Source organism: Spermophilus citellus (assembly GCF_964194105.1).
Source record: "Spermophilus citellus genome assembly, chromosome: 10".
Taxonomy (NCBI): Eukaryota; Metazoa; Chordata; class Mammalia; order Rodentia; family Sciuridae; genus Spermophilus; species Spermophilus citellus.
This window is the reverse complement of record NC_138197.1, coordinates 78423549-78448756: the sequence shown is the minus strand read 5'-3', so window position 1 is coordinate 78448756 and position 25208 is coordinate 78423549. Positions and strand designations below refer to the sequence as shown.

General features: G+C 52.6%; 2 protein-coding genes across 6 annotated transcripts in view; one reads left to right on the top strand and one right to left on the bottom strand.

Annotated features, from left to right (window-relative positions):
• The first annotated feature begins 114 nt into the window (after positions 1–114).
• On the top strand, positions 115–22023 carry AGAP2 (ArfGAP with GTPase domain, ankyrin repeat and PH domain 2). Of its 4 annotated transcripts, XM_081309665.1 has the most exons (19): positions 3744–5255; positions 5412–5768; positions 7484–7542; positions 8085–8172; positions 8358–8443; positions 8592–8739; positions 9759–9893; positions 10223–10332; positions 10744–10902; positions 11060–11146; positions 11233–11337; positions 11725–11887; positions 12071–12190; positions 13328–13456; positions 14626–14774; positions 14874–14964; positions 15081–15303; positions 15431–15686; positions 15872–22023. In XM_081309665.1, the coding sequence occupies exons 1-19, from the start codon at positions 4607–4609 to the stop codon at positions 16112–16114; spliced, it is 3357 nt and encodes a 1118-aa protein (XP_081165791.1). In that variant the 5' UTR covers positions 3744–4606; the 3' UTR covers positions 16115–22023. The 4 variants fall into 4 exon arrangements, with proteins under 4 accessions (XP_081165793.1, XP_081165791.1, XP_081165790.1 ...); XM_081309667.1 differs by lacking the exons at positions 3744–5255; positions 5412–5768 and adding an exon at positions 115–371; XM_081309664.1 differs by having other exon boundaries at positions 3745–5768.
• Positions 19178–25208, bottom strand: part of OS9 (OS9 endoplasmic reticulum lectin) — a 27813-nt gene continuing 21782 nt past the window's right edge. Inside the window, exons 10-15 of one of the 2 annotated variants that reach the window (XM_081309671.1) lie at positions 24621–24709; positions 24136–24415; positions 23691–23876; positions 22623–22787; positions 22342–22454; positions 19178–22022 (exon numbers count right to left, since the gene is read on the bottom strand). In XM_081309671.1, coding sequence (XP_081165797.1) covers positions 21897–22022; positions 22342–22454; positions 22623–22787; positions 23691–23876; positions 24136–24415; positions 24621–24709 — 959 coding nt within the window. In that variant the 3' untranslated portion in view covers positions 19178–21896. The remainder of the gene's footprint in view (positions 22023–22341; positions 22455–22622; positions 22788–23690; positions 23877–24135; positions 24416–24620; positions 24710–25208) is intronic. The other variant, XM_081309672.1, reaches the window with a different exon arrangement.

Here is a 25208-nt window from a genome sequence, read left to right as displayed (position 1 = left end):
AGAGGGAGTGGGAGGTGCAGGAGGTAGTGCTGTCCCAGGCTGTGGGTTTGAAACTCACCAGTCAGGAAGTGAGGCCGACAGACGGAAGGGCAAGCAGGGGCGGGGAGTTCTGGGGCACAGCAAAAGGGGCCTTCTAAGGTTTGGGGACTACAGAATCATGGGCTTCAGGGCCGGAGGTTGCTATTAGTCTGGCAAGACAGGTCTGGGCAACATGCATGCCCAGAGGCAGTTGGCTATAGCCACAGTGAGAGCAGAAGTCAGACGACATGAGGTGGCCAAGCAGGCTCTAAGCCACCTCAGGAAGCTGGCAGAAAGAGTGGGTGACCCTGATCTTCGGGACAGCATCCAGGCCTCACTGAACAACATCCGAGGTAAGAGAAGTATCAGTCCCCCAACTTGGATGTATCGGGAACTAGCAAGGGCATAGAAGAGCTAGCAGTATCATGTGTCATTTCTCAATCAGCTACTTCCTAGTCCCCAGGACAGAGCTAGTACTCTAGGGAAGAATACATTTGGGGAGGATTGAAAAAGACATGGGAGGTTATCATCCTTCCTTTTCCACAACTCTAATCCTTCTCCCAAGAGAACAAAATACAGGTCACTGTTGACCTGACCTTCTTGGCAGTGGAGAAGCATGGGGAAGCATGGGGAAGACGGGCTGTGACAGACCCATGGTAGATGTATTCCCTGCTTAGGGAGTATAGAACAGGAAGCAGTCGGGGCAAGAGGTTCTGGGACTGGATATTGTGTTCATTCCCAGGACCCACTAAGGATAAATGACCTCTTGTTTTCCAGCTGTAGACACACAGACAGACACACATACACACACTCTGGCTTCCAGGCACACTTAAAGACCATGCTCAGCATAGCTAAAGTGAAGAGAGGGTCCCTATGACTCTCCTTGGTCCCCTCTCCTCCTCATGTTCCTGTTCCTGTCTTCCCCCCACATACCTTCCGCTCTACCTCCTTAGTGCCATTAGAGCAAGTGATGACAACACAGGGAGGAAGTGCTGCCATGGCAACACCATCCGCCACATCCTCCTGCCCACCCCAGCCTTCAATCCTGTGGTGGGGCCCTGGCAGGAACAGAATCTCTCCATCCATAAGGCCTCACCACTAAGGAACTGGTAGAACTGGATGTCACTTTCAGCTTGTTCTCATCTCATTCACCTCTGATGTAGCAAAACACTCACAAAGGGAAACTTCCTAGCTCATGAAGGGTATCTGGTAGAAGCACATCCTCCATCATATCCTGATCTTTTCCAGTCACTTCAGTCTTTCTCCTTTTTTTTTTTTTTTTTTTTTGGTGCTGATCTCAGGCCCTTGTGCATGAAAGGCAAGCACTCTGCCAACGGAGCTATACTCCCAGCCCTCCATTCTTTTTTTTCTTCCTCTTCTTTTCTTCCTCCTCCTTTTCCCGCCCCCACCCCCAGTAATGGGGAGATTGAACCCAGGGTCTCTCACATGTTATGCAAACATTCTACCACTGAACTACATCCCCAGTCCTTTTTCATTTTGACACAGGGTTTGACTAAATTGCTTAGAGCCTCCTTAACTTGCTCAGGCTTGCCCTTTAACTTTTGATCCTCCGGCCTCAGTCTCCTGAGTCTCTGTGGTTGCAGGCTTGCACCACCACACCTAGCCAGTCCTCTCCATTCCTAGATGCTACTTAGGGACTCAAGAGACCATTCTTTCCACCATGGATAGCTTCTGCCACATCCTCTGATGGGCCACCAGAGCATGGGGGAAGGAATGGTTGGTTTGGGTTCCTAGTAGGACAGTATGATTCCCTTCCCATGTCTCCCTCTTTCCATTGTCCTTCTGAGGCTAGTGCTCCTCTCAGCTTCTGTCCCCACCCTTTGATAGTAACTACACCTGACTTTTTCCCTGACAGCCTTTGCATTTGGAAAGGCAGACCTCAGGGGAGTGGCACATGGGGCCTCCTAGGAAAGAACTCTTACGGTCCCCTGACTTTAAAAGGGGGGCTCTGATGTTATAGTTCAGTGGTCAAATGCTTGCCTTGCATACACAAGGCTCTGGGTTTGATCCCCAGAACTTGGGGTGGGGAGTGTCCATGGAAAGCATACAATGAAAATATCTTAAAAAAAAAAAAAAAAACAAAGGAGGAGAGAGATGTAGGCCAGATAAAGAAGCTCCCTTTAGCTCTGGAAAAGGAGAGAGAAAGGAAGGTAGAGGCTGATGAGACTCCGTGTGTGTGTGTGTGTGTGTGTGTGTGTGTGTGTGTGTTTACTGGTGATAGAACCAAGGGCCTCAAGCAGGCAACTGCTCTACCACTGAGACCCCTAGCTCAAGGCTGTATTCTATATAAGTGATTTGTTCTACTCTTTCCCCAAGTCAGAAGTCTGTTACTATTGAATCCTCAAGGAAAACTGAGGCCATCAAAAGAAGGAAGGTAAAGGCAGAGCCAATAATTGTTCTTCACCTTCTCCTTCAAAAAAGACCAGTGAAGGGTCTCCTGAAATGGGGATGGTGGTGTCATGGTTCTACAGGGTGTGGGGAAAAAGCTGTTGACCTCCAGGACAGGACCTGGGAGAGACTGGATACAGGCCTCTTGAAGAGCAAAGGGCTCCTGGCATCCTGGTTCAGCCCCCCCAGACCGAGTGTGCCTTGGGCTCCTGCCTCCAAGAGCCGCCCACGGCAGCACTTAATATAGTCTCTGCGTCAGGAGGGTGGGATGCCAAATTAAGGGACCGCTTAGACTCTCCAAATCCTTAGAAGGGGTCTCCAAAAGGCTGCAGGGAGACCTCCTCCTTCCCAGCCCACTCCTGTCACTCCTGGGGTCTCAGCCTATCTTCCCCATAGGCCTAATTGCTCATGCTTCTCTCTGGGGCTAGAGGACAGAAAGCTTTGAACTCCAAGGCTTCTAGAAGGGTGGGGGACACAGTAAATGATGTCCAGTTTGTTCTGCCTACTTCCTTTTTAACCTTCTGAAAGAGCCCTGCCCCATAAACCTCAGGAGACTGAATGGAAACCCAGAAGAGGCTGGCTCTTGCTGCTTCAACTAAGGGGTCTTTATATTCTAGGAGCAAAATCCCCCACAGGTGGGTAACCAGGGGTGAGGGTAGTACCTTCACTAACCCAGCATCCCCTGTCAGGTCCCCCACCTACTCTACACACTGATCCCTCCTCTCCCTCTCATCCCCACGTTTCTGAGGCACTCTTGGAGCTGCAGTTGCTATGGAGACTGGATGCATTTTGGTATGGGGGGGGGCTGTCAGTTCTACATGTATTTCTTGTTTCACCTTGAGCTGGGGCCTTTGACTCACTGGGCAGCTTAGGCTCCTGAGCCCTCAGATCTCTCCACTACTGACACACACACACACACACACACACACACACACACACACACACCCCTTTTCTTATCCTGCTAAGTCCCATGTTTGTCCCCATCCCTAGGGAACACTTTCCAAGTTCACTTTGGGGCCATCAAATCAAGTTGGAACCCGTCAAAGAATTAAATATAGGGGTATAGGTGGAGAGGGAGCTGGGTGATGAGAAAAGAAAGCATCTAGGTCCCCTGGGAGGGTCCGGGAAAGGGATTTCAGGGTTCCCCACTTTCCCACTTCAGCTTCCCCAGAATTCGTAGCGACCCCAAGTTTGCTATGTTCCTGGCGTCTGCCCATTCAATAAGTCTATATTTACCACTGTCCCTAAGTGCCACACCCCACAGTCTTGCTCACCAGCCTCGGTGGTGTTCGAGAGGAGGGGGCTAGGTTGTTGGATATGAGTCCAAGTCCCAGGAAATCCAGCCCAGGATTTGGGAGGGAAATCCAGTCCTGGATTTTGCACCGCCCTCGCAGACAGCGGTGCTGCTAGAGAGGTGGTGGGGGGGGAAGGGGTAGGGGGGGCCGGGGGCCGCCTCCTCCTCAATGTGAGGGGAGCGCCCGGACACAGCGCGCATCCGGACCCAGCCGAGCCCGGGCAAGGCCCCCGGACTCTTCACCAGGATCTCACGCCCCTTCCCTCCCAGACCCCAGATCCGTGGGTTCCCACCCCCTCCTGTTCCCTCCTTCCACCCCCGCCGCCTCCTACATCTCCATCCCCAGCATCCTCCCCGCGCCCCTGCGAATCCCCCGCACCGCAAGCCCCACTAGCTTTCCACCCTCCTCAAGACCCCCTCTCACACCGCATCCCTGGCCCCTGGCCCTTCAGTCCCCATTCCATTCCCTTGCCTCCCCCGCATTGGCTCTTCTCTCCTAGCCTTCGGTCCCCTTTTCTGCCCCCTTTTCCTCCCTCTCCCTTATTTGCCCCCACTACTGTCCTCCCCGCCCTCCTCCGCCCATCTCATCGCCCCCACCCAGGCCGGGGTGCACGGTCCGGCGCGCCTCCCCGGAGCATCACCAAGGTCCCGGGGCTCTAAGGGGGTGGGGGCGCAGGGTGGGGAGCATGGGGAGGGGGAGCCCCATGTGATGGGAGGGGGGCGCAAGCGGAGGCGGCGGAGGCGGCGGCGACAGCGGAGCCGGACTGTGGGCTCAGCGGGGTCCGGGGGCTGGGGGCAGCGAGCAGGGCGGCCCCATGGCCGGGCCCCCCTGAGGCAGTCCGGGGGAGTCCCCTCCCCTCCCCAGCTCGGGGGTCTCCGGGCCCCATGAGCCGGGGCGCGGGCGCGCTTCAGCGCCGGACAACGACCTACCTCATCTCGCTGACCCTGGTCAAGCTCGAGTCGGTTCCTCCGCCGCCGCCTTCTCCGTCTGCTATCGCGGCCGGCGCCCCTGGAGCTAGAGGCTCCGAAACCGGGGATCCTGGCAGCCCCCGAGGCGCGGAGGAGCCGGGCAAGAAGCGGCACGAGCGTCTTTTCCACCGACAGGATGCGCTGTGGATCAGTACTAGCAGCGCGGGAGCGGGGGGTGCGGAGCCCCCAGCCCTGTCCCCGGCTCCGGCCAGTCCGGCTCGCCCGGTCTCCCCCGCTCCGGGCCGCCGACTCTCCCTCTGGGCGGCCCCTCCGGGACCCCAGCTCTCCGGGGGATTGAGCCCCGACCCCAAACCCGGGGGCGCCCCCACCTCCTCCCGACGCCCTCTACTCAGCAGCCCGAGCTGGGGGGGCCCGGAACCCGAAGGTCGGCCAGTCGGCGGCGTCCCCGGTTCGTCCTCCCCTCATCCTGGCACAGGCAGCCGGAGGCTCAAGGTGGCGCCTCCTCCGCCGGCTCCCAAGCCTTGCAAGACCGTGACCACGAGTGGAGCCAAAGCCGGAGGGGGCAAGGGCGCCGGTAGCCGCCTGTCATGGCCCGAAAGCGAAGGCAAGCCCAGGGTCAAGGGGCCAAAGAGCAGCGCCGGGACTGGAGCTTCAGCCGCGGCCGCTGCTGCCACCGGCGGGGGAGGGGGCGCTGCAGCCGCGACCTCTGGTGGGGTCGTGGTTGGGGCTGGAGTCCGAGGGAAGCTGTCCCCTCGAAAAGGCAAGAGTAAGACCTTGGACAACAGTGACTTGCACCCAGGACCGCCTGCCGGCTCTCCTCCTCCTCTAACCATCCCAGCAATCCCGGCTTCTGGCGCTGCCGTTACCGCCACCTCCGCGCAGCCCCCCGGGCCAGCACCTCCAATCACTCTGGAGCCTCCAGCTCCGGGGCTGAAACGGGGCCGGGAGGGGGGCCGAGCATCCACTCGTGACCGCAAGATGCTCAAGTTTATCAGCGGTATCTTCACCAAGAGTACAGGGGGGCCTCCTGGCTCAGGGCCCCTTCCAGGTCCCGTGGGCCTGTCTTCTGGCAGCGGGTCCCGGGAGCTGCTGGGTGCTGATCTCCGCGCCTCCCCTAGTGAGTAGGATCAGGGCCTGAGAACAAGGAGGGGAGGGTACCTGGAATGCTCAATTGGGGGTGGAGGAGCAGAAAACTAGGAAAGCTTTTCCCTTGGGTGGACGGGGAACCAGGCTCACTCCTCTGCTAAGGACTGAGGCAAATAAGAGGTCCCTGACTCTGGAGGAGCAGTTACACTGTGCACCGTGAGTGATGACTTGATTTTGGAGGGGGATTCAGAAAGCCTCAGAGTTTTTTTTTGTTTTTTTTTTTTTTTTTTTTTTTTTTTTTTTTTTTTTTTGGTGGTGGTTGTGGGGGGAATGCCCTTGGTCAGAGTGACTTTAGGAAATTGCTACCAGAGAAGTCCTAGATCCCACTTTCATCCTCCGCTGGATTCTGGGAGCGCAGAAACGTGCTTTGCCTTGTCTAGAGGGGCACTGAAGGTGAAGGGGATGAGAAAACCTCAGTTTTCCCTGAGCACTTAGGGCAGGTGGCATGATAGTGACCTTGCAGACAGCTCCTCGCCAGGAACTGGTCTTCTAGGTTGAGAGCAGGCTAGTGGTGTTTTCCATACAGGAAAGGTTGACTGGGCGGTCCACAAGTGCGCGGGGGCTGGAACGTGCTGAATATTCAAACGTGAAGTGAGAGAACGCGGATAGGAAGCCTCACTTCCCCCACTGCCCACCCCCGCTCCACAGCAGCGTCGAAACCCGCCCGGGGCTGACCCCGGAGTGAGTGGGGTGGGGGGCGGAACTGTTGCAAAGGCAATTCTTACACCAGGAGAATTGGGAGGCCGTACAGGGGAAGGTAGTGCCACCCAGGGGTGTCTTTATTATTATTATTTTTAACTGGGGTAGACAGGCAGGGGACTGAGTTCGGCTCACAAGCTCACACTCCCCTGAGGGGAGGCGGGTCTGGAAGCGGGGGCGGCCCCTGGGGTTTGGCTCCGGAGCGGGTGGGAGCAGATGGCTCCGGATCCCAGAGTTCCCGCGGCAGCTGTGGCGCCCCGGGAACGTCCGGCCAGTGTCAGGCGCGGGGGCTGGACCCGGCGGGGCGGAAGGAGCATCCTTCCCCCCACCCCACCCTAGGTCTGTGGTTTCTCTAGGGCAGGGGATGGATCCTTTCCCCATAGTTCTTTTAGAGGGTGTTTCGGGGGAAGCCGTGGGAGAGGGAGGTATAGGAAAATCCAAGCTCTATCCCTTGGATTGTGTGTGTGTGTGGGGGGGTCAGAGCCACTGTGCGGTTGACCTTGAAAAGGGGGAGGGAAAGCCCTCACCTCAGTTTCTCTATGTGAAATGGAGATTGAGGAAGACTCACTCCCTTCTAAGTGCCAGAACCTCCTCCCAGGATCGGTCCTGGGAATCTTTCCGTCAGGGAGGAGCCCCTCCTCTTTCTTCCAGAGGGAAGAAGTTGCCACTGTGAGAGCCTTGTCTCCCGGTCTGGGGCAGGGACCCACCGTTTAGGGATGTGCTTTAAGGGAGATGCCAACTGAAGTATTTTTGTCTTGCTAGCTCTGTTGCTAAGCAACGACTGAGCGGTGGCAACAGCTGTGGGGAGAGCGGTTAGGATGGGAGGACTGGGGACCACTCTCAGACCTATCTGTTGCACAAACCTCTCCAGAGCAGGCAGGCAGGGTCCTGGGTATTAAGGGACACTCAAAGAGAGGAGGGGTTGATGAGGGTTGGGAGTCCTCCTGGGCAGCAGCCTCCCCTCTTACTGCCCCTCTTTCCTTACAGAGGCAGTGGTCAATAGCCAGGAATGGACTTTGAGCCGCTCCATTCCTGAACTGCGCCTGGTAGGTAACCCAGGCCCTTGGCCCGCCTCATAGGACCTGGAGTGGTTTTCCAACTCTCCTGAGAGTCTACCTTCATTGCACTATTATGGGGCTTGATACACCCCCACAACTTTTTCTTCATTCTTTATGGTCTTGTTTCCCTGTTTGTCCAGGGCCCTCTTCCAGGCTTCTCACTTCTGACATCTGCCCTTTGTACCATTCATGTACCATTGCCTAGAATTGGATACTACTTTCCAACTAGTGTCTAGGCCTGTGACATGCCATGCACACACAGGTCTAATGTTTCCTAAACAACACAAAAGAACTGGCACTGTGCTGCTTATGTTCTTCAGTGACGCACTTCAAGCTTGAGTTTATTTCTTACCCTACTTAAGCCATACTTATCACAACTGCTCTCTCTTAACTGACAGTTGTGCAGGACCTCTAGGACCTACTTGGGTGATTTAACACTGCCAGCCCCTTGGGAGTCTCTGGCGTGTGTAGACCCAAGCATTTCCCCCCTCATAATTCCCATTGTCTCTGCCTCACAACCTTGCTTTCAGGGTGTACTGGGTGATGCCAGGAGTGGAAAGTCATCGCTCATCCACCGATTCCTGACCGGTTCTTACCAGGTGCTGGAGAAGACTGAGAGTGAGTTCTCAGGAGCAAGAGTAAGCTAAGGATTGGGGTGGTGGATTCAGGAGTAAAATCAATGTCTGGGTAGTTACGAAGACCATGGGAATGGTGAAGCCATAGTAGCTAAAGTACAAGGAACTGGAAAGGTTTGATGACCTGGCTACCTCTGACCTATTAAGCCTTTCAACTCTTCTGGACAGGTGAGCAGTACAAGAAAGAGATGTTGGTGGATGGACAGACTCATCTGGTGCTGATTCGAGAGGAAGCTGGGGCACCTGATGCCAAGGTGAGGGGCAGAAGCAGTGGGGAGGGTAGACTGATTGAGGACAGCATTGAATATGGGAGAAGACTCTGGTTTCCTAGGTCTCCCTCTGGGTAGTCCAGAGAGGTAGTGGACCTGTATGACCCTCCATTTGCCACTTCACCCCCGCAAGTTCTCAGGCTGGGCAGATGCCGTGATCTTCGTCTTCAGCCTGGAGGATGAGAACAGTTTTCAAGCTGTGAGCCGTCTTCACGGGCAGCTGAGCTCCCTTCGGGGAGAGGGACGAGGAGGCCTGGCCCTCGCACTGGTGGGGACACAAGGTAAGGAGGGGTTGAAGAGATAGTGCTTTCAGGGGAGGCCTTGGGATGCCCCTAGGATATTGCCCAGTGCAGTTGAGAGTTCAGTAAGGTGTAGAAATGGCTACTTGAATTTCAGTAAACCTCTGGAGGGAGCCTGATCTTCCAATAAGGAAGTCATGAAAGCATCACAAACTTTCCAACATCTGAGCAGAGAAAAGGGGACTGCCAGGGTGGAAAAGGCAGCCATAATGGCCATCTCTGTTCCTTTCCTGAGATGTCACCTACCTTGTGTTCTCACACTGCCATTTCCCAATGCCACCACCAAATCACATAGAGAATCTCAAGTAGGATAGATACAAAGCCTTTTCCATTTCCTCCTTGCTACAGATGGGTCAGGCTGGCACCTTTTGAAGGAACTTATCTGAAAACAAAGAGAAAGCACCTGGAGAAAACAGAAGGGCAGAAAACCTTTTAGTTCTCAAAGTAGTGACTCAGGCTCTCAAACTTCACTGGGACAGGAAAAGCTTTGCCGGTATCCACCTGTATCTACCTGGCAGGCTCTCTGTCTGGATGCCTGTACTGCAGGTGCCAGCCTCCACCTGTTGCTTTCCTCTTGGTTTCTCACTATAGAATGAGCAGTGCACCTGTTACTGATGGGCATACAACCTTTTCCTCATCTGCACTGCCATGTGATCTCTCGGATCATGGTTCCATAGATTTCCAGGGCAGGGTGATTATCACTCACGAGTTTCAGCCACTTCAGATGGGGTCAGGAAGCTACCCTGTCAGAATAGCTCCACTCTCCTCTGGAGTATTTTTTGAACTGCTTATGCCTTGCCTTCTTACTTGCTGCTTCGCATGTGACCTGGGCCCTCCACTCATAACTTACATACTGCCATTCTACTTGAGCAAGGACAGATGCTCTTTGATACTCTGCCTTCAGTGGGTTCAGCATAAGCCTGGAGCATAGATAAAGAGAATCATGAATAGTGGGGGGAAGGGACCCCTCATCATATCCTGCCCCTTTCCTATTCCCTCAGACAGGATCAGTGCTTCCTCTCCTCGGGTGGTTGGTGATGCTCGTGCCAGGGCTCTGTGTGCAGAAATGAAACGCTGCAGCTACTATGAGACTTGTGCAACCTATGGGCTCAATGTGGATCGGGTCTTCCAGGAGGGTGAGTGTGGCTATCCCCAGTGTATGCAGGAAGCAGGGAGCTGAGAGCCTGGGATATTCTAGAGGACTGGAATCCAGGCCTCTTTGTTAGCCAATGACAGGAAATTAGCTTCTGTGGAAGGGAGAGAGACCAGGGAGACCAGAGAAGGTTTGCTTTATAGCACAAGATCTTTCTGGGCTCAGGAACTGGCAAGGCTACAGGGGGCATAGGCCACAGTGACAGGGAAGTTGGAGCCTATATTATCTGCTGGGGTTTCTCAAAGCTGGACATGGAAGGGTGGTCTTGTGTATCTGCTGTGCTCATTCTTCTCCCTCACCCGTTCCTTCAAGTGGCCCAGAAGGTGGTGACCTTGCGCAAACAGCAACAGCTTCTGGCTGCCTGCAAGTCCCTGCCCAGCTCCCCAAGTCACTCAGCTGCTTCCACCCCTGTAGCTGGGCAGGTGAGTTGGGGTTTGAGGGACAACAGAAAAGGGGCTGGGATCTGAAGATAGACACAGAATACCAAAGAGGTTTGGGAGCAGGAGAAAAAAGAGGGAATGGTGGTGATACTAAGTGTAGAAAGTGCATTTGCGGAAATCAACCAAGTTTGAGTCACCACCCTTTGTCCTTGAGCAAGTCGCCTCACTTCCCAAGATTATCTAGAAAATTGTATGGCATGATACTTGTGAAGTCAACCTTTGCAAAACTTAAAGCACAGTAACAATGCTAGTATATATTTTTATTATTAATTATAATGTAAATGAAGAGTGAGAAGATCAAGTAATGTCTCCAGTTCCCCAGAATCGGATGTAAGAGTAGCTTGTCTGGGGAGAAAATAGGTCAGCTCTGCTGACCCCTCCATATGTCCTCAGGCTAGTAATGGAGGCCACACTAGCGACTACTCTTCCTCTCTACCATCCTCACCCAATGTTGGTCACCGGGAGCTTCGAGCTGAGGCAGCTGCAGTGGCTGGATTGAGCACTCCAGGGTCCTTGCACCGGGCAGCCAAGCGCAGGACCAGTCTTTTTGCGGTATTGGACATACTGACTCCTTATTCTCTTGTCCTCTGTTACTTGCACATCTTTCCTCGTCCTTAGACCCCTCTGTTGGACCCTTCTTTATTTGTCTTCCCTGTCCTTCCATCAGTGTATCTCTCTATCAATCCTCTGATTCCAATAATCATTCCAGAATCGTCGGGGTAGTGACTCTGAAAAGAGGAGCTTGGACAGTCGGGGAGAGACAACTGGAAGTGGGCGAGCCATCCCTATCAAACAAGTGAGTTGTCCAGGGATTGGGGGGAAGGCAGGGAGTTAGTTGGTGTTAGCTGGCTTTTCTTTCACACCCCTTTTTCTGTACTCCAGAGCTTCCTACTAAAGCGAAGTGGCAATTCCTTGAACAAAGAATGGAAGAAGAAATATGTGACTCTGTCCAGTAATGGCTTCCTACTCTACCACCCCAGCATTAATGTGAGTAGCAGAGACTGGGCATCCTGGCCAGCCTTGGATACCCTTCCAGCTCTACCTGTCTGTGTTTCTGAGAAGCACTAACATAATCTCTGGGGAGATCTAGTTCTATTCTTTTAAGTTTAGGAAGCATGTTAAGAACCTGCTGTCTGCCCATGCTGGCAGTCTAGAGAGAGAACACTTAGGAAGGGCCTATTCCTGGTCTGCCACTCAGACAATGCTTTATGGAGGAAATAATTCTGGAACAAGTCTGATGGGCTCCTTTCTTAGAAGTTCATTCCAGCCTTGTCAGTGCCCGGGCCCCCTTTCTATCCCATACTATCGATTGCTTCCTAGAACCACCAAGGATCCTAACCTTCTCCACACTCTCAACTTTCTGTACCCCTCCAGGATTATATCCACAGTACCCATGGCAAGGAGATGGACTTGCTACGAACAACAGTCAAAGTCCCAGGCAAGCGGCCTCCAAGGGCCATATCTGCTTTTGGTCCCTCAGCCAGCATCAACGGGCTGGTCAAGGACATGAGCACTGTCCAGATGGGTGAAGGCCCTGGTGAGTGGGGCTCATGACAAGGGGGAAGGAGAGGATCCAGAGATGGATAAAAGAGAGGGATAAGAGGGAAGTAGGGGCTGACCCTGGATAAGTGGGAAAGTAGGTGATCAGGAGGGACCAAATAAGGAAGGGTACAGGAACACAAAAGTTCACTGACATTTTATCCTCTTTTCCTTCCAACAGAAGCCACGACTCCCATGCCCAGCCCCAGCCCCAGCCCCAGTTCCCTGCAGCCACCACCAGACCAGAGCACCAGGCACCTGCTGAAACCAGATCGGAATTTGGCCCGAGCCCTCAGCACTGGTCAGTGGGAGCACCCTTCACCCACTATCTTTCAGAGCCAAATAGGAGGTAGATGGGAAGTGCAGTGGGGTTTGAGGCCTGGATCTGGAATAAATGCCCAGCACCAAACAGCCACACTGTGTCTATCATGATGGTTAAGACACATGGGCTCTAGAGCCAAACTGCCAGAACCCAAATCCTGACTTATCACATGGGCAAATTATTCAAACTCTCCATGTCTAAATTTCCTCATTGTTAAAATGGAGATAATAGTTTCTACCTCATGGGCTTGAGACTTAAACAAACTGAGAACATTGTCCAGCATCAACATTTAGAATGTCTGAAAATAAAAAATAATACATACATAGGTATGTATAAAATATTGTAACAAATGATCCTCACAACAACTTTATCAGGTCAAGATTACTCTCCACGTCTTAGTGATGAAGAAATTGAAATTTACAAGATTAAGTAACTTACTCAAGGTCTCAAGGCCAATAAGTGGCAGACTGAGGATCTCAGTTCATATCTGACTCTAAATATGTCCATTTCCCCAGGAATGATCTAGGGGGCTTCTCCTGGAGAGGGACAGTTGAGGAAGGACACCCCAAAATGCCAAAGCTAGTTCAGAGGAGAAGACAGGCTATAAAGAAATCAGGGGTAGGAATAAGCTCAATGGAAGAGTAACTTGCCTATTATGTGGGAGGCCCTGGGTTCAATCCCCAGTACCACCAAAAAAAAAAAAAAATAATAATCAAATAAAATAAAATTTAAAAAGAGGCAGAAGAAGGTGTGGTGGCACATGCCTATAATCCCAGCAGCTCTGGAAGCTAAGGCAGGAGGATTGTAGGTTCTAAGTCAGCCTCAGCAACTTAGCAAGGCTGTAAGCAACCTAACAAAAGCCTGTCATAAAATTAAAAAAAATAAAATAAAATAAAAAGGTCTGGGGATGTAGCTCAGTGGTTAAGTGACCCTGGGTTCAATCCCTGGTACCAAAAAAGAAAAGAAACCAGGAAATCTTGGCAGGGGCTAGAGCTCAGTGGTAGAGTGTCTACCTAAGCATCCTCAAGGTTCTAAGTTCAATCTCCAGTAACCCCCCCCAAAAAAGCAGGAGATTTGTGGAGGGGCAACTGAGGTAGCTGTGTCCCCCTCCCTAAGACTGTACCCCATCTGGAGACCTGAGCCCCCTGAGTCGGGAACCCCCTCCTTCTCCCATGGTGAAGAAACAGAGGAGAAAAAAACTGACAACACCATCCAAGACCGAAGGCTCGGCTGTGCAGGCTGAAGGTGAGGCTCTGGTTGGCCATTCCATTCCCACGCTGGACCCTCATCCCCAACAGCAGATCCCTGGCCTAGTTCCTGCAGCAGGAGGAAAAGTGCCTGAGCTGAGTGCTTGACTGTCATTACGACTGCACATAAATGAGTGAAATAATGGATGGACTTTTCTCAGCCCATCCTTCCCCTGTTCCTCAGCCAGTGCCTTTCCCCGAGTAATCTCCAGCCCCTGTTCTCAATGACATGCATAAGTCTGAAGCTCCTGCTCCCTCTCCTAATGACTCTCTAGTGCCTGTTCCTATCCTCATCTCTACTTATGACCCCATCCCCTGTACCCCCAACCCTAATGACTCAGCCCCTGATCTCAGTGTCCCTGTTGACTCCCCAACTCCTGGACTCTAGCCACCCAACCCCTGCTTCAATAACTTTAAGTGATCACCAGGCTCCCTCAAAAAACCTGTCCACAGCAATACCATTCCTGTCCCCCAGTAACCCACCCCAGGCATCAGTGATTCCTAGGTCCCAGGGCCCTCTCATTCCAGCCTGTGTCCCAGCTTCTGTTCCCTTCCCCCATGTTCACTCAGATCCTGACCCTCCCTCCTCCTCAGAGACCCAGCTCCTCTCTGATCATGATAACTGTCCCCACTGCCCCTGCTTTCTGCCGGGTGCTCAGACCCGGGTTCCAGATCTGCCTACTCTCATGGCTCTTGGCTTCCGCTCCACTCTGCTCTGGGGCCACTGACTTTAGTTCTGCTTTCTCTCCCCATCTGTCTGTCCTGCTTTGTCTCTGGCACTCTGTCACTCTCTCCATCTCTGTATCTGCCTCTCTTTTCTTGGTCTCTCTGTTCTGCTCTCCATTCTATCTCTATCTCCTTCGCTTCGGGAAACCAGCCAAGCGCAAAATGTGGAAACTAAAATCCTTTGGTAGTTTAAGAAATATTTATAAAGCAGGTAACAAGCGGGAGCCTGGAGGGGCGCTCAGCTGGGGTGCAGAGGGGTGGGGGTACCCCTGCCTCTCCCTGCATGTGCTCGGGCTTCCTGCTCTCCCCGACCCTCTGCTTCCCCTCCCCCCACTGCCCCACTCCCTGGGGCTCGGGATGGACATCAGGGAGGAAGGGTCTGGGGAAGGCAGTCCCTGCTTGAACTCTGTCCCTCATGCCACCATCCCATCCCCCACCCAGAGGAAAACTTTGAGTTCCTGATCGTATCCAGCACTGGTCAGACATGGCACTTTGAGGCAGCCAGCTTTGAGGAGAGGGACTCCTGGGTCCAGGCCATCGAGAGTCAGATTTTAGCCAGTCTGCAGTGCTGTGAGAGCAGCAAGGTCAAGGTAATGGTTGAGGGGATGAGAGGAGAGAGGGATGAGAAGAGAGAGGGAGGAGAAGGGAGTTCCTTTAAAAGTCAATAGTAATCCCAGCCCTCTCTGCAGCTGCGCACAGACAGCCAAAGTGAAGCCGTGGCCATCCAGGCGATCCGGAACGCCAAAGGAAACTCTATCTGCGTCGACTGCGGGGCCCCCAGTGAGTGCAAAGGGGCAGCAGAGGGTCCTTGGAGGTGGTGTCTCTGGCTAGGGAGTATGGTTCGCTGTAGGTGTAGTCGGTAAAACCGGAAACCGACCCCCGCACTCCGTCCCCAGACCCCACGTGGGCCAGCTTGAACCTGGGCGCACTCATCTGTATCGAGTGTTCTGGTATCCACCGGAACCTGGGCACACACCTGTCTCGCGTACGTTCGCTCGACTTGGATGACTGGCCGCGGGAGCTGACCCTGGTGCTGACGGCTATTGGCAACGACACGGCCAACAGCGTGTGGGAAAGCGACACTAGGGGCCGCGCCAAACCCACACGGGACTCTTCGCGGTAGGTGTGAAGGAACAGAGGCGGCGGGGACAGGCAGTTGCTGGGGCCCGAAAGGATCCCCTGAGTAGAGGACAGAGGTCCTAGTTAGAGGTTTCTAGAACCTTTCCATTGCTCCCTGGTTCTGTAGGGAGGAGCGTGAGTCATGGATTCGCGCCAAATATGAGCAGCTGCTGTTCTTGGCGCCGCTGGGCACGACCGAGGAGCCGCTGGGCCGCCAGCTGTGGGCCGCTGTGCAGGCCCAGGACGTGGCCAATGTTCTCCTGCTTCTGGCCCATGCGCGACACGGGCCGCTGGACACCAGCGTAGAGGACCCACAGCTCCGTTCCCCACTTCACCTGGCGGCCGAGCTCGCCCACGTCGTCATCACGCAACTGCTACTGTGGGTACGTGAATGGGGGACGAGTAGGTAAAGGAATCTTTGAGGACTCCCATCTCAGAACACGACTAGCGCGGTAGAGCCCGATGTTCCCAGAGAAACCCTGGAGGTGGGCTTGGAACTCTTGGGGTGTCGGTGTGCGGGTGTGGGCCCCTCGGGGACGCGCGGTCACGCGGCGATTTCTCTCTCTAGTATGGCGCAGACGTGGCGGCCCGCGACGCGCACGGCCGCACGGCGCTGTTCTACGCCCGTCAGGCTGGAAGCCAGCTGTGTGCCGACATCCTTCTGCAGCACGGGTGTCCAGGCGAGGGAGGCAGCACAGCCACCACTCCCAGCGCGGCCACCACGCCCAGCATTACTGCCACGCCCAGCCCCCGCCGCCGGAGCAGCGCAGCCAGCGTGGGCCGTGCGGATGCCCCGCTCGCGCTGGTATAGTTGCCCAACAGCGGGAGAGACACCCCTACCCCCATGCGGGCCGGGCACGAACACACCGGGTGGACAGCTGGACAGATGCACTCACTCACCTCTCCAATCCGCACCCCGCCCCACGGGAGCACTTCCTACCCTCACGAGGGCACAGCCCCCACGCCTCCCAGAAGACACAAACTCACCTCCCTCTCCCCAATGAGGCATGGAGACACCCCAGCTCAACACGCTCCCTCTCCACTGTTTCCACCCTCGGATTGCTCTGGGTCTACCCGCTCGGTGTTTGCAGAAAGGGACGTCCCTGCCGCGGTACCGGTTCCAGGGCGCTTGGACATGCCCGCCCGCGCCCTCTAGGAGCGGGAAAAAGACCCAGTCCTGCCTGCATTCAACAATCCACGGCAGGAGCCCAAACCCAGGCTGGCTCCTGGGGCGACCCCACGCCAGAGGGAGGGGTTAGTACGTGGAGCGCTAGCCCTGGGACTTGGGGCCGATACCGGGGCCCCGACCCTTCAATGCTGATCTCACTGCCCAGTAAATGGGGGAAGGGCAGCGAGGGGCAGGACCCCTGCTGCCTGTGGAGGTGGAGGGGTCCCCAACCCTTTCCGTGAAAGGGACCATGAGGAGTGGAAATCAGGATGTTCCCCTACACCTACCCATGGGTAAAAGTAAAAGGCCAGGGGGAGCCAAGATCCTGGGTCCTTCCCCTAATATCTTGGGAGGGAGAAAGGATGAAGCAGGAGCAGGCTAAGGGGGCTGGGGAGGGGCTTTGTAATTTATTGCTTTGTTCCCCAACATGGGAGTGGGGTGGGCATGGGCGTGGGGAGGGCGTTCTGGGGTAGGGGGAGCCAAGGGTGGGCAGGGGGTGGGGTGGGGTGGGGGTGCTCTCGGGTTGTGTCTGTGCCTGTGACTGCGTACCTGTGACTGTGCAGCGCCCGTGGTGATCTGGGGTAGGGGGCACCCCTGAAACGGGACCCCTCCCCCATTATTTCTTTCTGTCCAGCCCCTCCCTCCCACTGGAGCAGCTCCAGACCTGTCCCTCACCCCAGTGCTCTCTCCCAGCCAGGGCTGAGAGGATGTGCAGTGGTTGCGTTTCCAGGCCCCCTGCCCCATCCCCAGAATGGGAGTGGTGGGGTGAACTTAACCTGTCTGAGCCCTGCCTCCCTCAATCAACCCAGTCCATGGGCTGTCTGTGTCAGTGGTTTCCGGTCTTTTTTTTTTTTTCTGGCTAAAATAATTTGCAAAAGACCAGGTAATTGGGGAGGGAGCGGGGGTGGGGGAGCAGGGGATGCCCCCCTCATCTCCTCTGAGGCAGGTGGTGTGAAACTTCAACAGCAATTAAAGAGGAAGTGATTTTGTCTAGGGGGTGAGCTGCTGGTCTGTTCTTGAAGAGACAAGTCAGGGTACAGCCTTGGTGAAGGCCCAGAACTGGAGGTGGGAAAAGGCCAGGCAGAAGTCCCTCCCACTGACCTGAAGCAGGGAAGTACCAATGGGCATGGAGGTGGTTCCCTCTTGTACAACAGTCCTGGGTTCATGCAGTGGAAAGAGATGGGCAGGTGGGAGGAACTGTGGGGAACTTGGAAGCAAAGAAGTCACATTTAGAAGATGATACCAGTTCTGGAAGAGTTGGAGTGTGGTGCTTGGAGGAACAGATAAGGCTGTGGTAGGTGGTGGGTGTGTGGTGAAATGACATGGTCACCTTAGTTAAGAGTAGGAACAGATCTGATTTTGAAACCTGACCCTCCATTCCCTAGCTAGGGGACCTGAGGCAGTTGACCTTGGAGGCATCTATTTATTTGTGATCTGAGCAATCCATTCAGAAGACACCTGGTAAGTGCTCTAGCCCTGGAGGGCTGCCCTATGCCAGCCTACTCACCTTGAGTACCAAGTACTAGAGTAGAGCTAATAATAGGGATCCTTCTCCTGGCCCCAGTCAGGGGGTGCTAGGGAGAGCAGGGGTGAAAGATCTGGGAATGATTTCCCAGCCAGTTGTAGGTCCCTGATGTCCATAAACTCCATACTAGCTGATGCATTTGCCCCCTGCGTCATCAGTGGGGCCACCCTTATCACAGTTGCTGGAGCTGCTGTACTGCCTCAGTAGCCAGTTCCACCATTTCCTGTATATAGCTGAAAGCATCTGCCCTGATGGAGAGGCTGGGCAGGGTGGTGCTGTAGGCCACTAACTGGTGCAGGTTGGACACAGATGCCACATGTTGCATTCCATCACATGTTGGTGGCACCAGTATCTTTGAGTAGGATAGTTCCAACTTATGGTGCTTCTCAGCCCTCAGACACTCAGCTATTGATGTTCCAGCAAGCTGATGAAGTATAATTGCAATGCCAGGCCCAGGTCCAACTCGCATGCTGCCTTCTGCTGTGTAGCATGGATGATTACCAAGGACCACAGAGAGGTAGATTCAGTGATGCAGGGACAGGTACAGGTATGTGGTCTGGGTGAAGTGAGAGGAAGATGGTCCTCCTAGAGGACCTGGTCATTTTTTGTCCCTTAGCTCAGACCCAAACTCCCTTACTTCATCTTCACCTTCCTTCATCATGGCTAAAGCTCACTCACTTCCTAAAAAACTCTTGAGTTTGGGTACAGGGAGGAAACAAGAACCCCAAGAGAATAAAGCTACCTGCAAAGGGAACCACAGGCCAAAGGGAAGGTCCTTTTATTTCTAGACAGCAAAAATGGTTAAGGTGTTGGCAAACTGCACAGCAGATCCCACCAACAAATAATCCACCTGACCCTTTTTTTTAAAATGTCCTGCATTTTTGGTCTTGAGGAGAGATAGATGGAGGTGACAAAAAAATTAAACCTTCTAGGTTATGGCATAATAAGACTCTAGAAGGGGACTCCCTAGGTGGGTGAAGGAGAGTTGCTGCTGCCCCTTTATGTCTGAGTGCCTCACAGCTCACCATGGGTTTCCTTGCTTGGGTTCCTGTTGCCATCCCTCAACCCACTCCTCATCCTCTCCAAGAAGCCATCTGACACACACCCTGTTCCCTTCCTTCTGTTTGCCTTAGCACAGCTGGGGCAGACTGACTTCCATGGGAGTTTTGCCAAAAGCCAAAGGAAGTAAAAAGGAATTTATTATTGAAAGTACAAAATGATTAAAATGATTAAATACAGTGATTAAATACAGTTTCCATAATTCAGTTTTCTGATCTTGCTGGGACTCCATCCCCATCAAACCAAAGATAACCTCGTGTCCCAGCGTCTCACCCTTCCCATTCTTAAAGATTCTACTGTAGCATTTGATCAACTTTTGGAATTCCTTTTAAGACTCTCAATCTACAGATACTCTAGTATCTTGTGAACTTGGAAGCTGTTTTATAAGTTGGTGTGTACTTACTATGGACAGATCCTGTGTGAAGGGCATGAACAGTAGGGCCAGTGATACTTCTAGCCACAGTGTATCAATGAGGAAACACAATTTGAAAAATGAAATGATGCACACGTCTAATCCCAGCGGCTCAGGAGGCCAAGACAGGAGAATGGCAAGTTCAAAGCCAACCTCCCTCAGCAGTTTAGCAAGACCCTAAACAACTTAGTGAGACCCTGTCTCAAAATAAAAAATAAAAAGGAGGCTTGTAGCTCAATGGTAGAGTGCTTGCCTAGCATATGTGAGGCACTGGGTTCGATCCTCAACACCACATAAAAATAAACAAAATAAAGGTATTGTGTCCATCTACAAGTAAAAAAAAAAAATTAAATATAAAATAAAAAGGGCTGGAAGTGTGGCTCAGTGGTAAAACACCTCTGGGTTCAATCCTCGGTATAAAAAAAATGGTGAAATGACGTGTTTAAGGCCCACTTACGGAGATAGAAGAGTAATGATTTGAACTTAGTGCTCTGTCTATAAGCCATTCCCAAGGCAGTTTCTTTTTTGTCGAGACAGTTCTAGCTACATTGCAGAGGCTGGCCTTGAACTCATGATCCTTCTGCCTCAGCATCCTAAGTAACTGGAATTAAAGGTGTAAGCCATTAGGCCTGGCTCCAAAGGACAGTTTCTAAATTCTTGCCCAGCTGAAGCACCCCTCTCAAGATACACACATGAATCTCAGGAAGCAGGATTTATAAATCTACCCACTTACATTTAAAAACAAAACAATTTAAGCATAACACACACAATAACCACTAGTCCATATTCAGTAAGAAGAAGGTAAATCTTATGAAACTTCCTTCAACAACTGAATCCCTCACCTCTCACTTTTGAAGACATTCTGTGTCTTCTGTCCCTTTCCTTATCTTGTAAGCCAGTGGAGACTTCAGCAGGAAGGCTGTACACCTCTGAGCTGTGGAGCAAGAGGAGAGCCTCTGCCCTTGGAGAAGGAAGAAGGAATGTGGGGGGATCCACACCTACACTTGGCAGGCCCACCTACCCTTGGCATATTAAGAAGCAGGCATGCATGAGTGTCAGCCCTCTCTGGAAAAAAAGGTTGATGTTTTTTGGTTTCAACAACAAAAAACTGCCTTGGGGGCTGGGGAGATAGCTCAGTGGTAAAGCACCTGCCTAGCAAGCATGAGGCCCTGAGTTCAATCCCCATCACCACATAAAAAATAAACAAAAAATGATATTTAAAAAAATCTGCCTTGGAAATGGCATTAAGTTCAAGTCTTCACTCTTCTATCTCCTAAAAGTGGGCCTTGAACAAGTCATTTCACTATCTCCCCCCCCCCCCCCAATAGCCATGAGGAGTATGGGGTGTGGCTGGCAAATGGAACCTGGAATAAGCTGCAGGGAAAGAGCTCAGCAGAAGGAAGATGTCCAGGTCTGGGGTCAGGGGTACAACTCCACAGTGTGCATATGGTACATGATGTCAAGGGGGAGAAGTTAAGGAAGGAGTTGGTGCTAAGGAAGGGAGGGAAGTGAGCTGGAGGTACAGCTTAGTGGTAGCATGTGCAAGGCTCTGGATTAAAGGCCCAGCAAGGCGGAAGTTTAAAAAAATAAAAAGGGAAGAAACAACAGATGAAGATATATAGAGAGAACAGTATTATAGGTCTTTAGCTCCCTGCCAGGTGGCTTTGTCATGGTCTGTGTGTATGTACACCAGGCTCACTGATACCACCTGGGATGTGTGCCCTCTGGTCTGAAAAGAACAGCAAGCCTCCTCCCTATGAGAGCACCCTCCACCTACCCCCTCCCATCCCCCAAAAAGGCTGATGGACTGATGGTCCAGTTCTTTATTTAGAAACCTGATTGTTGAAGAACACTGCAGGTGGGTCTGCACCCCACCCTCTTTGCTGGGACTGTGTCTGAGGTATGTGCAATGGTCTCCCATTTCCTCAGCAACAGAGGTAAAGGATCCTCAACTCAGAAGTGCAGATTGTAGAGCACAGTGGGAACAGGGAAAGGGAGAAGGAAATCCCAAGTCAATCCAAGAGATGGGGGGTAAAACAACTCCACACAGCAACAGGGCAGGGGTAGGCAGCCACTTTCTTGGAGCCTGCTAAACGCCCTGCTAGTTCAAAAGATCTCACTGAATCTCTAGGTAGGAGGAAGAAAAAACCAACAAGTTGGGGGATAATAGCAAGGAAAGCTGAGGAGGAAAGAAAGAGCATATGGGGGAGCCTGGGAGAGCAAAATCCCAAGCCCGATGAGGTGTGAGGCAGCTGGGTAGCTCCAACAGAACTCACCCCATGCCCTCCACACCCTAGACTGGGGGCTCAGATGCCTACAGCTTAGCTTCTCTTCACCATTTTGCCTTCAGAGCCCCAGGGGTGGGAGATGAGGAGGCAGGGTCATTCAGGAAGACTCTGTACTCTTTGGAGGGTCTTGTTGTGGTAGTTTCAGAAGTCAAACTCATCCAGGTCCCCTGTGCCTTCTCCATCTTGAGAGCCCCACACTCGGCGATAGTTGCTCTCCAGTTCTTTTTGCCGCTGGCGCTCTTTGTGGGCTTCTTCAGCTCCCTGCACCTGGTGGGAGGATAGGGGTAAGCAGGAGATGCTGTCTGGGGGCCAAGGGAAGTGCTGGGTGCTTCAGGATCCAGAGAGGTCCCGAGACTGGCAGTGGTGAAGGCAGGGACTAGGAACACAGATTCCTAAGGGGCTCTTCCTGAATGGCAGGCAGCCCATACTCAGCCAGAACATTAGCTTTGCTTTACAGTCTTACAGACCACAGCTCAGCATGGGGCAAGGCTGGGACATGCCATTGTGACTCTAAACCATACTCCCAGCAGCACAATGTGCTAGAAGAGGGAAGGCTGGAGTTGGAGACTTGGGTAGGATGCCTCACCAAAATATTGAAGAAAATCTCCTTGAGGTTTTTCGTGTCCTCATCAGTTAGCCAACGTGCATCCTCCTCAGTCCCTTCAGCCCCAGGGCGGACAATTTTGATCTCAATTTTCCCTGTAGAGGAGCAGTATGGGTAATGAGGAGGGAAGGCTGGGAGCCTAAGGGCAGGTCCCCTGCCCCCAGGTTCCCAGCTGAAGTTTCCAGTCCACCTTGACCCAGCCCCTCCACTTCAGCGGCAAGCCCTTCCAACAGCTCTTAATCAGCCCGCCCTCCAGGGCCCACCTTCAGCTGTGAGTCCCTCCCTCTCCAGCAGTTCTTTCACCAGCCCCTCGATTTGTTTCAGTTGTGGGTTTTCCCGTTTCATCTCGAGGACAGTCAGATCCTGATTGGGGCCTCCGTGACGGAGCTTGGTGACCCGGACCCGGACTCTGTGCTCAGGATCCTCCTCTTAGAGGGGGAGACACACAGGGAGACACAAAGCAGAGCCGTGACTCCAGGGATAGGGGCTAGGGTGGTCACCTCTTCCTAAGCCGTGAATTGGTTTTGGTGGCTATATATGTCAACATGTAAGTGAGCCAGGGCTCAAAAAAAAAAAAAAAAAAAAAAAGCCGTCCCCCACATCCCCACCCTGGCCATCACTATAGCATTCTTTCTTCCCATCCCAGCCAGTAATTCTGCTCATCATCTACAGGAAAATGTCTGTTTTCTGAAAGCAAATATCAGGCTGCCTGCACCAACAAAGAAGTTTTGTTTTAAGGAGCAGGCTGGAAAAATGTAGTTTGGCCCTCCACATTCTGGAACTTTAAAGACCTTCCAATGTTTACAGAAAGAATGAGGAAGGTCTGAAACTAGAATGTTCCATTTGGATTGTCTGATCTCCACATCTATGGAATTCCCCTGTGGCATGAACACAAGGGGATACAAGAAAGAAAAACTTAAAAAAGTTTTGTACAGCCTGGTGGCTTATGTGCCACTGGGCTTGCCTATTCATACCCTGACAGCTGGGGACTCTCCCAGTGCAAAGTCCTAAAGTTGACAGACCTCACAGATTGTGGTTTTCAGCATTTATGCTCATGGCCAATCAGATTATATTTATGTGCCAGCCAGAGTGGTAGGCTCTGGATGCACAGAAGCAAACCAGAAATCAAGACAGACATACTTAAAGGCTGTTTTCCAAAAGCATGACTAGGAGGTCATGCAAAGGGAAGACAGTGGTAAGAAGTGTTCTAGAAATCGGGAAGAGAATGTGCACTCTCAGAAGGGAAAGAACACAGTACCCTCCAGGAACAGCACCAGCTGAGGGATAGAGACAGCAAACCCAGTTGCTCCTTCTTATCTGACAGCTCTCACCTGTAGGGTGGGGTGAGGGTGGAGGCTTTTTGGGGACAACTCTCTTTTTCTTGTACTTTTTCACCAGCTCTGGACTCTGTTTTTCCTCCAGCTTTTTGATGAGTTTGTTAAGTGTGGATGTCAGAGCCAGCATTGCCCGATCACGCTCCGACTCCTTCTTCAGCCCATCTGGGTCCAGCTCCTTTTCTGTCTGAAATGCCCAAGACAGGGCAGAGAGTCAAGGGCCTGGGGAGTTGAGGACAGTGGGCTTGCTTTCCTCTGCAGGATTCTAATAACTGGGTCTTATCCCTTTCTCTATTGTCTCTTCCCTATCACCCCCTTTTAATTAAGTAAACAACCATCATGTTGAAGTGCCCTGTGCCATGACCTGAGCTGTGCTCGATGCTGTACTATCCTGCCCCATAGGAGCTGGCAACTGTGGGAGCCTCAGGAATAAGAACTGGACTTGCCTCCTGGATGATATTCTCCAGCTCCCGTTCCATGCCAGCCTTCACCTCTGAACGGAACCGCTCTCGGTCTGATGGGAGCAATATCCCTTCCAGTTCCTTCTCAAATTCTCCCAGTAGTTGACGTTCATCCTCATCCTCATCCTCATCTTCATCAATGTCCTCTTCTTCTGCCTCACCCTGATGTTCTGTGTCACCCTTTCCCTTCACTACAGGTTCCTGTTGAGGGGCTTCCATAGCATCATCTCCAGGCTGCTCTTGGCCAGCATTTGGCTTTCCCTGGGTGGAAAGAAAGAAAAACAGTTTTGGTGTTCCAGTAGCAAATCATGGGGGATAGACAGGCAGTGGTGGGGTGTATGGGAGGGATTCAGAGTCAAATACAGGAGTCAGCTCTGTCAATTCAGTTCAGATTACAGGAAAGGGGTGTCTTTAAATGCTCCCAACCAAAAGGTATGACCACCCCTCCCCCAAGCAGGTACCATACCTTTTTTGTTCCACCTTTCAGCTCTTCTATCAATCGAATCAAGTCTGCAGGACTCCGAATAACTTTGACCTGTACGTTGTTCTGAAAATCTGAGATGAGAGAATAGGTATGGACTTGTGTTTTAAATTCTGATTCCTTAGGAGAGTCAATGAGAGACCAAAGAGAGGGGCATGGTATCTGTCTGAGAGCTACATGACTGGTAATTGAGATGGGACAAACACATCCTACAAGGAGTACTGTCCTAAGATGGGCTCTAACAGGGAGATGGATACTAACAAGGTGCTAAGTCTCCAGCTCTTCCACAAACTTCTGAGTCCCTTTCTTTGCAAACTCTGGCTTTTAGGACTACAGAAGAAATTCTGGGGCTAAAGGCTCTTCTTCTCTGGACCTTCTCTCTCCCCTTTCCACAAATATTAACCATTCATTATCTGTTCAGTTCTAGGCATTCTATTATGAATTAAAGATCCAGGTCAAAGTCAACAGGTGGTGGAGCCTCTGAGCTTTGCTATCTCCCTCAAACAGTGTTGCTGTCCACAATGAGTACTAACTCAGGTACAAGTGAATTCCCTGGGGATGGATGTAGCTCAG

Bases quoted from the DNA above. Each gene is read 5' to 3' on its own strand.
- AGAP2 (XM_081309664.1), top strand. From the start codon at position 4,607: ATGAGCCGGGGCGCGGGCGCGCTTCAGCGCCGGACAACGACCTACCTC. The intron at 7,543-8,084 runs GTAGGTAACCCA...CCTTGCTTTCAG, and splicing joins CCATTCCTGAACTGCGCCTG to GGTGTACTGGGTGATGCCAG. The intron at 8,740-9,758 runs GTAAGGAGGGGT...CTATTCCCTCAG, and splicing joins CGCACTGGTGGGGACACAAG to ACAGGATCAGTGCTTCCTCT.